The 12,379-nt window shown below is 44.9% G+C and overlaps 1 protein-coding gene across 2 annotated transcripts; it reads left to right on the forward strand.

Annotated features, from left to right (window-relative positions):
- The first annotated feature begins 7,376 nt into the window (after positions 1–7,376).
- Positions 7,377–10,853, forward strand: LOC138769486 (indolethylamine N-methyltransferase-like). Of its 2 annotated transcripts, none has more exons than XM_069947999.1 (3): positions 7,377–7,578; positions 9,625–9,844; positions 10,249–10,853. In XM_069947999.1, exons 1-3 carry the CDS (start codon positions 7,425–7,427, stop codon positions 10,685–10,687), a joined length of 813 nt encoding a protein of 270 aa, XP_069804100.1. In that variant the 5' UTR covers positions 7,377–7,424; the 3' UTR covers positions 10,688–10,853. The 2 variants fall into 2 exon arrangements, with proteins under 2 accessions (XP_069804100.1, XP_069804101.1); XM_069948000.1 differs by having other exon boundaries at positions 7,378–7,578; positions 9,625–9,832.
- Positions 10,854–12,379: the final 1,526 nt, after the last annotated feature.

Genomic DNA, 12,379 nt, shown 5'->3' on the forward strand with positions numbered 1-12,379 from the left:
CGTGTATGACATCATGTGCTGATCCGTGTATTACACGTCATGTGCTGATCCGTGTATTACACGTCATGTGCTGATCCGTGTATTACACGTCATGTGCTGATCCGTGTATGACGTCATGTGCTGATCCGTGTATTACATGTCATGTGCTCAGGGGCGTAACTACCACTATAGCAGCCATAGCGGCTGCTATGGGGCCCGCCGCATCCAGCGGCCCCATGGCCTGCTCCTGCAATACACTGGGCCCCCTGAGCTGTCATCATTTGCAGCACCGGGTGGCCCTGCTGGTCTCCTGGGTTTTGCAAATGTCCCTTTAACTGCAAGCACTCCTGACCAGAGCTAGCAGTTATGTAGTTATGACTTCACTTGACCGTTTAGTGGTCAGTCAGGGGGGGGGGGGGCACAATCAAAAGTTTGCTATGGGGCCCAGCCATTTCTAGTTACGCCCCTGCATGTGCTGATCGGTGTATTACACGTCATGTGCTGATCCGTGTATTACACGTCATGTGCTGATCCGTGTATTACACATCATGTGCTGATCGGTGTAGGACACGTCATGTGCTGATCAGTGTAGGACACGTCATGTACTGATCCATTTAGGACACGCATACCTCCCAACTTTTGCAAAGAGCAAAGAAAGACATGTGCGCCACGGTCCCCATAGCCACGCCCCCATAGTGACCCTCCATAGCCACGCCCCCATAGCGACCCTCCATAGCCACGCCCCCATAGCAACTCCCCTACAGTCACCACATGCTGCTGACTGAATAGTGCCCGATATAGTATCCAATCCCCCCAAAAATGCCCTATATAGTATCCAATCCCCCTATATAGTGCCCACATAGTATCCAATCCCCCATATAGTGCCACACATAGTATCCAATCCCCCATATAGTGCCCCACATAATAGCCAATCCCCCCGTATAGTGCCCCACATAGTATCCAATGCCCCCATGTAGTGCCCCACATAGTATCCAATGTCTCATATAGTGCCCCACATAGTAGCCAATGCCCCCATATAGTGCCCCACATAGTAGCCAATGCCCCCATATAGTGCCCCACATAGTAGCCAATGCCCCCATATAGTGCCCCACATACTAGCCAATGCCCCCATATAGTGCCCCACATAGTAGCCAATCCCTCCATAAATGCCCCACATAGTAGCCAATGCCCCATATAGTGCCCACATAGTAGCCAATGCCCCCATATATGCCCCACATAGTAGCCAATGCCCCCATATAGTGCCCCACATAGTAGCCAATGCCCCCATATAGTGCCCCACATAGTAGCCAATGCCCCCATATAGTGCCCACATAGCAGCCAATGCCCCCATATAGTGCCCCACATAGTAGCCAATGCCCCCATATAGTGCCCCACATAGTAGCCAATCCCCCATATAGTGGCCCACATAGTATCCAATCCCCCCATATATGCCCCACATAGTAGCCAATCCCCCATATAGTGCCCCACATAGTAGCCAATGCCCCATATATGCCCCACATAGTATCCAATCCCCCATATAGTGCCCCACATAGTAGCCAATCCCCCCATATAGTGCCCCACATAGTATCCAATCCCCCATATATGCCCCACATAGTAGCCAATCCCCCATATAGTGCCCCACATAGTAGCCAATCCCCCCATATATGCCCCACATAGTAGCCAATCCCCCCATATAGTGCCCCACATAGTAGCCAATCCCACCATATAGTGCCCCACATAGTAGCCAATGCCCACATATATGCCCCACATAGTATCCAATCCCCCCATATATGCCCCACAAAGTATCCAATCCCCCATATAGCGTCCCACATAGTAGCCAATCCCCCCTTTGTGTGGCCCGACCAGAAAAACAATAAACTAGTAACTCACCTGTCCGCCGGTCCCAGCAGCTCCTCTCCCAGCAGAGCGCGCACTCCCGTCATCCTCCGGGGCGGGCAGCGGGGTACAGAGACACTGACTGTGCCGGAAGTGATTCATGATAGAGGCTGCAGGTCACTTTCGGTACAGTCAGTGACTCTGTACCCCGCTGCCCGCCCCGGAGGATGACGGGAGTGCGCGCTCTGCGGGGAGAGGAGCTGCTGGGACTGGCGGACAGGTGAGTTACTGGTTTATTGTTTTTTTGGTGGGGCCACACAAATGGGGGACACTGGGTGCCGTTCCGGGACCACGAAAAACGGGACTGTCCTGCGGAATCCGGGACGGTTGGGAGCTATGGGACATGTCATGTGCTGATTAGTGTAGGACACGTCACATGCTGATCGGTGTAGGACACGTCATGTGCTGATCAGGTGACTGATTCATATTCACCCGATAATTGGCCAATGTAAAGTTAAAGTTTCAGGATGTTATTTTTTGCTTATATTATAAACAGCCAAGTTTTTCTGGTTGAAGTAATAAAAGTCTATGCGGGGCATTTATCATCTACACATTTTTTTTTGAGCAGGCGGTGCTTTGTATGGGCTGCACAAAATTATACGGTTGTTGCGCAAAAATCATTATCAGACGCAAGTGCCTTGATACATCTTTTATGTCTAAGGCTGGATTCACACAGCATTTTTTTCTGTCTGTTTTTTTTTCATGCATTTCTGTAAAAAAAAAAAAAAACGGATTTAAAACGAATAAAAACGTATCTTTTTTTAGTGTACATAAAAACGTGGTGGACCATATTTTTGTGTACACTAAAAAAAACTGATGTGTTTTGATCCCTTTTTTATCCTTGTTTTACTATGGAAGTCAATGAAAAAAACAGATCAAAACGGAGGCACACAAATGCAGTGTGAACCCAGCCTAACACAGCTTTGCTAAAAAGCTACGCTAGAGGAGGATTTTGTGCAAAAACTGAAAATTTGCACATGATAAATCTAATGTTAAAAGTAGTTACTAGAAAGCCCCGCTCCCTCCCAGTGCAAACATTGAAAAAAGGTGCAGGTGGCGAAAACGGATGGAAAATAGCGCAAAACCCTTAATAAATCTTGCACAGATTTTGCACAAATCTCCTTATTAGCAAAAACTAAAAATAAAACAATAGTGCAAACACAATGATAAATCTACCCCAATGTATTTAGACTTTTAAGATTTCCATCAGCAGCTTCTCACTTATCTTAGCAGACAAAGCCGAATCCCCAATAAAATGGTGAAAAAGTAAGTATTTCTTGTGTCTATCACTCAGTGCTGCTGATTTCATGGGTGTATAAAATGGCCTGGGAGGGTATGAATTGGCCTAGGCCAAAATATACCCGGGGTATAAAATAGCCTAGGGAAAAATATACACGGGGTATAATCTAACCTAGGCCATTTTAACCCCGGGTATAGTCTGGGCTGGGGGTATACTCTGGCCTGTTATACCGGGAAGGCTCCAGCAATTAAATGCGGCAGGTTCGTAAATGTTCGAGTTTGATCGAACCTAGGATTTCCCAAGGTTCGATCATCTCTAATATCTACCACCTTGTGAAACCTGTTACTCAACATCTGTAAGCCCCAAAAAGGTGGACGAACCTGTTCCTAATGCAGTGAGCTTTCAGTGTAAATCACTATAAGCCAATAGAAAAAAGGAAAAAAGCCCCTGTGTGTGACTGGAGTTGTAGAGGATATGTGGTTAGAGAGGGAGAAACACCTCTAAATTACTATGAGGTCCCTCAATGGCTATAGACGTATACTGTAACTCACCACACAGTATTTTAGTGCCATTGGCAATTCAAGAAGGCATAACTGTATGTACTAGTTCAGCAATACTACGACATATCTAAGATACTTGTTTTCTAATCCACTATAGAGAATGTAGTATAAGAAATTATCATTACATTCTCCTAGACTTCTAAACCGATGTGTGAAGTGTTAGGAAATAAAGTAAATCAATTATATTGTTGATCTTGGACAGTTCTGTATCAGTAAAGGACAAAGGGTAAAAACGATGTGTAACCTGTCTAACAGACTGTAAATTTGTATAAACTGGGCAAATAGATTTGGAAATAAATCACTAACTCCAATCTGAATGATCACAGCTAAGATACTGGGGGAACTGAAGCTGAGATAAAAAAAAGAACCAGACTTAAAGCGGCACTGTCAGCAGGTTCTTCCCACAGAACCTGCTGATATGTCGCAGTAGCTGTGTATCTCAGTAGTATTTGGCAGTTTGTTTAACCCCTGTCGTCCTCCTCATTGTAAAATCACTAAATGCTCTTATGCAAATTACTTGCTTAAAAACATTTAGGGAGTTGCTCGGGGCCGGAGAGCATCGCCCCACCCCGCCCAGCCCGCCCCCTCCCGTCCCGCCCACTATGCATATTCATAACTGCTTAGGGGCTCTGTACACCGCGGCTGCGCAGGGAAGCCGTCCAGTCGGACTGAATCCCCCGGGCAGTTGCTAAAACTCCCGAAGGTCCCTCAGCACGTTCGTATGAGATAGACTTATACTCATGTCTTGAGGAACCTCCGGGAGGATCGGCCGCGGCCTGGGGATTCACGCATGCACGGGAAGCAGCCAGTCTTTGATGGGACTGCATCCCTGCGCAGCCGCCTGGTATAGAGCACACTATGCATATATGAATATGTAGTGGGCAGGACGGGAGGGGGCGGGCTGGGAGCCGCAATGCTCACCGGTCCCGAGCAACGTCTTTAATGCTCTTAAAGAGGATGTACCATCAGGTACATCCTCTTTATTATGACCCACGGATTGAACAGTGCCGTAATGGGGAAGCCGGTGCCGTGGATCGTTTTTTGAACCGCGGCCCGGTTCCCGTGTACGGTGCCATTCTATCCACGGGTACCGGGCCGGGGCTGAAGCACAGGAGGTGGGCCAGTCCGCCCCCAGTGGGAGGGAACCCCCGCCCCTCTATGACGCGGCTCATTTGATTCTTATGGAGCCGCATCATAGAGGGGAGGGAATTCCCTCCCACTGGGGGCGGGCCAGCCCGCCTCCTGTGCTTAAGCCCTGGCCCGGTACCCGTGGATAGAACGGCGCTGTGCACAGGAACTGGGCCACGGTTCAAAATATGGTCCGCTGCACCGGCTTCCCCGTGACTGCACCATTCTATTTGTGGGTCATATGAAAGAGGATGTAGCGGATGGTACATCCTCTTTAAGCAAGTAATTTGCCTAAGAGCATTTAGCGATTTTACAAATGCAAGGAGGAGAGGGGTTAAACTAACTGCCATATACTACTGAGATACACAGCTACTGCGGCATATCAGCAGGTTCTCTGGGAATAACAACCTCTTATCTTAAAGGGGTTATCCAGCGAAAATCTTTTTCTTTCAAATCAACTGATGTCAGAAAGTTATATAGATTTGTAATTTACTTCTATTAAAAAATCTCAAGTCTTCCCATACTTATTAACTGCTGTATGTCATGCAGCATATGTTGTTTTATTTTCAGTCTGACACAATGCTCTCTGCTGACACCTCTGGCCGAGACAGGAACTCTGTCTTGGTTTTCTATGAATCCCCATAGAAAACCTCTCCTGCTCTGGACAGTTCCTGTCTCGGCCAGAGATGTCAGCAGAGAGCACTGTTTCAGACTGAAAATAAAACATTTCCTGCATGAAATACAGCAGCTGATAAGTATGGGAAGACTCGAGATTTTTTTAATAGAAGTAAATTACAATTCTATAAAACTTTCTGACACCAGTTGATTTGAAAGAAAAAGATTTTTGTTGGACAACCCCTTTAAAGTGGGGCTAAGGGCACTATTACACAGAGAGATCATCGCTCTGTGTAATAAAGACAACGACCAGCTATATATTATCGTAAGAGATATCAGCATAAGACTACGTTGTCTTGTTTATCTAATCCACCTTTGCCAAGTACAGTATGTGTAACATGTTCTCCCCAGTAGAACATCCAGGTGAAGTGTGTGAGTAAGAATGGTGCATGGTCTGCCTAGGAGGAAGTCTGTTATGGTCCTTTTACACGGAACGATTATCGTTCTTTCTTGCACGATAACGATCACATTTGAGCGATAATCGTTCCGTGTAAACGATGCGAACGATCAAGCGACGAGCGAGAAATCGTTCATTTTGATCTTTTAACATGTTCTCAAATTATCGTTGGTCTATCGCAAAAAATGTGTGAGATAGGCTTAAACGATTGCAAAACGATCGCATAATGATTTTTCCGTACGATGTATCATTCTGTCTAAACGCTGATCGTTATATAAAAAAAACATTGTTCATTCAAAATCTTTAATCGTGCGATCGGGCGAATTATCGCTCCATGTAAAAGGACCATTAGGAGGGAATGAGCCTGACACAGGGAGAAATGAGCCTGATGCAGGAGCAGTTAACCCTAGAGAAAGCCTGCCTATCTGAGAGAAAAGAGACTGCACTGAGATGTGGCTTTTGTACAACTGCTGGCTGTAACTTGGCACCAAGTAAAGACCATTTACAAGAGCATAGCTAAAGCTTGAGGGCCCTGGTGCAAAAGTTCAATTCAGGGACATATCAAAGGTTTTGATCGGTGTGGGTCTCACCAACAATCAGGCAAATAAACCAGGAGAAGAGTGTGGTAACACATGTCACTCACTGGCCCCCATTGATCTCCAGGGGAGTGGGGGTCTCTCATCCTGATTGATCAAACCTTTTTATGTCAGGTCAAAAGTTTTTATTAAGAGCATAGGTATGCTTTAAGCATGTAAACTATTTAGCAATATTTAAGTGACAATGCCCCCTTGTGGAGAAAACTGTGTAGCTCAGATAGTCTTTAAAGCCAAGATAGACATTGAAGCATTTTTATATCTTGTATATCCTGCACATCCATTTGTGCCATTACAGAGGCATAGATTCTTATGAAAAGAACATAGTTCTGCCTCCATAGATATCATTAGTCAGGCCACACATGGAGTATTGTGTATTGAGTATTGTAGAGGGACATGGCTGAACTGGAGTGGGTGCAGAGGAAGAAGACCAAGATAATTGGGCAAACTGGTGGGTTACAGGACCAAGACAGATTATCAAGCTTGTGGTTATTTAGAGAAAAAGATCTGAAGCCATGATGAGGTTTCACGATCATAACAGATGAGGATTCTTTACTGTAATCAATCTTTGGGCAGAAGGTGCAAACCGCCCGACCATAGAATGTAGTCTATGGCACAGGTAGACATGCATGCGGGGGGGGCGAGTGGCAGAATCCCCATCGGGTGGGCACATGCCCTCATGTTGAAAGAAAAAAAGACTTTTCCAGGCTTTTAGCTGGAGTATTATAATTCAGACTTATAACATAAAGAGCAGGTTGGCTCCTCATCTGTGTGGTTTGGAGATCATTTTACCTATAAAACATGAAGTAGAACCATAAAGTGTTACAATGTGTGCCAGTATGTTTACTTATTAACAGCTAAATGGGGTCAGCCAATTTGACAACAGAACAGAACACAGATATAAAGGGAGCCAGACACATCCAGGTGTCACATACTAGAAGATTGTGTCAGCGAAAATGGCATCCACCTTCACCGGCCCACAGGTCTACCAAGATAATTTCAATCCCCAGATTTATTTAGATACATATTATGGGGCTGGATCTGGAGTCTTCATTAAAGATGGATATCTAGACTTCATTCTGAGAAAATTACACAAAGCTTTTACATCAGGTAAATTAATTGTATTGGTTCATTGCATAAGTATAATTCTGTTTATCTATCTATCTATCTATCTATCTATCTATCTATCTATCTATCTATCTATCTATCTATCCATCTAATCAAGAAGTAGTAGCAGAACGGCACTGTGCACGTCTCTGGTAGTCGACCCCCGACTCCACAGCACAGCACTCCATAAATAATAAGAGATGGGAAGACGGCACTCCAGTAGTGAAAAAATGTGTGATAATCTATTCACCCATACACATAATGCATTACGTGTATGGGTGAATAAATTATCACGCATTTTTTCACTACTGGAGTGCCGTCTTCCCATCTCTTATTATCTATCTATCTATCTATCTATCTATCTATCTATCTATCTATCTATCTATCTATCTATCTATCTATCCATCTATCCATCCACCCGTATAATATCTATTGTTTCTCCTTTTTACCTATGACACTATTCAAAGAAGTATACAGGGCTCAGCGGGATAGGGAGGGCCTAATATTTGCTGTTAATTATTTTTAAAGACAAAGAAACCATGAGAAACGATGAGACTTATGTGAATACCAGCAGTATCTACTGTCAATGTTCATCTTTCACATATATTTGCATAGAATGTTTTTTTTTTTTATTCAACTACATCTGGCTACATATTTGTGTTGTGTTTCTAAAATATTTTGGAATGGCTAAAAAAAGTACATATTTTTTTATTTTATTTTATTTTGTTTCTATGGACCTGCAAATAGAATCCAGCAGCCGTCAGGGGAAGGGGGGAAATTGGTTACAAGTACTAACTTACCTCTCCTCATGCCCGTCGTGAGCGGTGGGCTCAGCTGCGGGACTCCCGCCAGGGTTCTGGCATCTCCGGAATGGACACATCACAACCCGGCTGATGGACTGGCCGCTCAGCAAGTCAGGGACTGAGGCAGACACTGTTCCAGTCACTGATTGGCTGAGTTGCCGGTCCATCAGCCGGGACAGGCATTTTCATCATAACTTGGGGGAAAATGCTTGCATTTGGTTATGTTACAGCTCCAAGGTGTATGGAGTAATAATATGGGATCCATAAATCTGATTGATGAAAGCGCAGGTACAGTAAGTTCTCCACTCATTCTGGTGATAATTGTGTCCCCGTTCTCGAGATCAGTGGGGATCAATTTGTTATTCCCTATGCTATGCCTATATCATCATAGGGAACAAATAACCAAAAGTACATAGTGAAAAGATTATACTCTAGACCAGGCATGGGAACCTTTTCCCTGTCGAGGGCTATTCGGGAATTGATAAAATCCTTCGAGAGCCGCTGCACTCAATGTTATACTGTGCATGGCAGTGGGGAAGCGTGGGTTCCCCTAGTGCCCCTGGTAGTCTAGTAACCCCCCAGTGATACCTGGTAGCCAGAGTTAATTCCCAGTGATGCCCCTGATAGCTGTAGTTAACCCCTTATTGATGTCCCTGGTAGTCTAGTTAACCACCCATGAATGCCCCTAGTAGTCTAGTTCTAACCCCCAGTGATGCCTCTGGTAGTCTAGTTATAACCCCCCAGTGAAGCCTCTGGTAGTCTAGTTATAACCCCCAGTGATGTCCCTGGTGGTCTAGTTAACCCCCCAGTCATGTCTCTGGTAGTCTAGTTAACCCCCGTGTCTGTCCCAAATAAAAAATAAACATCCCACCAACCTTTCCTCCACTCCCACTCTGCACAGTTCATCTTCTCTCTCCTCTAGTCTGCGCCAGTGTTCTCCTGCAGGTGGCACGCAATAAAATGACGTCATCATGTGCGGCCCGCAGGAGAAAGAAGATGTGTGCCGCTCTGGTGGGGAAGGAGATGACACTCAAAGCATACTCATGTATCTGGCAGCCGTCACAAACACAGGAGGATGCTGTGTATGCCACCAAAACGGCGCACGTCACAGGAGAGCACAGGGAACTGCATCAGGAGGTCTCAGGGGCCAGATGCGGCCCGCGGCAGGTTCCCCACCCCTGCTCTAGACTATGGTTTGAAAGTTAATGCATAGCAAGGCTAATAGGTTAATATGTTCTCTCATTAGGTGGTGTAAAAGGGGACTTGATGATAGATATTGGTCCTGGTCCGGCCATTTACCAGGAATTGTCTGCATGTGAGGCCTTCAAGGAAATTACTGCTGCAGATTTTACAGATGCAAACAGGGAATACCTGGAGAAATGGAGAAGGAACGAGCCTGGATTGTTTGACTGGGCGCCTGCTGTGAAATATGTCTGTGACTTGGAAGGTCGTAGGTATGTAAAAAGGTAATTCTCCATTAATTAAAAATAATGTTATAGCTATATGTTGTGCCATTCATCTGACTAAATAGCCAACTGGGTGTTGCCAGTTGTGGGCGTGACCCTGAATTGTCAGATACTCCCAGCATTGATTGGATAGTCTCAGACAGTACAGCGTCACATCCCCAAATGATAACATCCAGCTGGTTATTAAGTCATATATTTCTAGTTAGAGGAACAGCACAACACGGAGCTATAAGAAAAGATATTTTTTCATAGTGAACACAAGTATGTACCAAAACAGACAGGTCAAGAGTGGTCACAGGTCCTCTATAAACCTCAAAGGCAATCTAAGGGTATCCCTTTAAACTGAAGGGCATGATAGATTTTATGTTGATGTTTTATTGCCATCCTTTTTATTGCTTCTTTAGGGGAAAAATAGCAGAAAAAGAAGACAAATTGAGGAAGACATTGAAAAGAGTGGTTCCATGTGATGTCACCAAAAGCAATCCTCTTCACCCGCTCGTCTTACCCAAAGCTGATTGCGTCCTGACTGTCGGTTGCCTTGAATGCGCCTGTAAAGATGAAGCGGCTTATGGAAACGTCATCAAAAATCTCTCCTCCCTGCTGAAAGTGGGCGGTCATTTAATCATTGGAAGCATATTAGGGAGCACCATCTTCCGATGTGGAAATAAGCAGTTCTCCCTCATCAACCTAAGTGAGCAATTTCTTAGGAAAGTCATAACGGATAATGGGTTTGTCATTGAAGACCTGGAAGTTCTCCCTAGAGAGTTTGATAAGCCTATGTTTGATATCTGCAATCACACCTCTGGCATTTTTATTCTGGCAAAAAAAGTCAAAGATGTGTAAAACAGTTTTTCATTCAAGCTTTAGAAAGACAGGAAAAACAGCTGGAATTGTGCATGCGTTTCTGCCTTAGTACCACTAGGTGGCAGAAGAGCATTTAGTTTTGAAGAACTGAAATATGTAAAAGTTCTGTTACATCAATAAATCTGAAAATCAATATAACACAGAATTCTTCTTTATAAGTTTCTTTCTTTTAAATAACTGTTAAAGTTATTTTAATCACTTTACATGTAGATTAAAAGAGAATCTGTCAGCTCCATACCCCATACATGACTGCAGACATGCACAGCTAAAAGGGTTTTCCAGGCAGGAGATTTTATTTTAGGGTTGATTAAAAAAAATACCATGTACTCACTTTCCTGGCTCCTACCCCACCACTGGTATTGTGCAGCTCCATCTCTCTGCTTCCAGGATTGTTAGTCGTGATGTCACAGGCCCCCACAGCCAATCATTGACCAAGGTAGGGCACCATTTTAGCCACTGATTGGCTGTTTGTGCCTGCAACATCATGACCCTGAACCCGATAGCAGCTGCACATCAGGAAGGGGACCTTTATTCTAGATAAACTTAGAAGCGGTGTTCCAAGAGTTAAAAAAAAAAAGGAGCAACAAGCGCCCTAAAATAAAAACAGATTTACTCTAATCCAGAACAGATGCTCTGGTGACTGCCCCATTTGGTTTCGTTTACAGGCATTACTATAATGTGAAAGTCTCCATAGCTCCAGTCTCCAATGAGAGACCTAGCACTATAGACTTACATGGGGCCCAGTCTCTCACCGGAGACATGCTTCCTTCAGCTGTGCATAGTATAATAAATAGAGAATACAGACACTGACGCCTAGTGGGGAAAAACACTAACTGGCATCCTTGCCTGTCAATCACCCTGCAGAGTCTGTTGACCCCCCCCCCACTCGACAACCGCTGGTCCGCACCAGCATACCACCCCAAATCATAAGTGGTGGGGAATGAACACTGGGCGGGGGGATGGTGAGGGCCAGTGGAGGAGAGCAGATGTCCTTCCAATGGCTGTCGGGAGAGAGGAAGCAGCAGCTGCGATGCGCTGCCAGCGGCTGGTATAAGCCGTACCATGGAGGCAGAACACGCTTCACCCGGGCGGGTCCCTGCCGCATGGGCCCTTTAGCAGCTGTGTGGTCTGCCTCCATGGTAGCTACATCAGTGCATTCATAGTTACCCTAACTTCCAGCGGCAAGAGCGACTGCACACTGATTGGGTGAAGAAATATAATGGCAAATATGCTTTATTAACAAAGAAAAATTTCATAAGTAAACCTTGTCTCTCTATCTATATGTGTATAAGTAAGTAATACAACCAAGAAAAGTATTACTATTATATTAAAATGGATTGTATGAGGGTCTGGTACTTATTTCTAGAAACAGCACTGCCCTTATCCATAGGTTCTGTATAATATTGCAGCTTAACATCATCTACATGTGGTCGGTAACCTGCCAAGATGCGAGGGGGTCCCTTGGGCGCTTATCACGGGGGTCCAGAGTGGAGTTGTGACCCACCCAGACTACTGGTACCGCCACCCACAGAAAGGGGAGATGACCTAAGGAAGATGCAATGGCTGTGTAAGTGCTTAGCGAATAACCACTGAGTCCAGTTAAAATAAATAAATTCTTCTTTGCTGCAGGAGGGCTTAATACAGTGGCATACAGTAGGATCTTGACTTGAT

The sequence above is a fragment of the Dendropsophus ebraccatus genome, chromosome 12 (assembly GCF_027789765.1).
Source record: "Dendropsophus ebraccatus isolate aDenEbr1 chromosome 12, aDenEbr1.pat, whole genome shotgun sequence".
NCBI classification, from domain to species: Eukaryota; Metazoa; Chordata; class Amphibia; order Anura; family Hylidae; genus Dendropsophus; species Dendropsophus ebraccatus.

Bases quoted from the DNA above. Each gene is read 5' to 3' on its own strand.
- LOC138769486 (XM_069947999.1), top strand. From the start codon at position 7,425: ATGGCATCCACCTTCACCGGCCCACAGGTCTACCAAGATAATTTCAAT. The intron at 7,579-9,624 runs GTAAATTAATTG...TTCTCTCATTAG, and splicing joins ACACAAAGCTTTTACATCAG to GTGGTGTAAAAGGGGACTTG. The intron at 9,845-10,248 runs GTAATTCTCCAT...TTGCTTCTTTAG, and splicing joins GGTCGTAGGTATGTAAAAAG to GGGAAAAATAGCAGAAAAAG.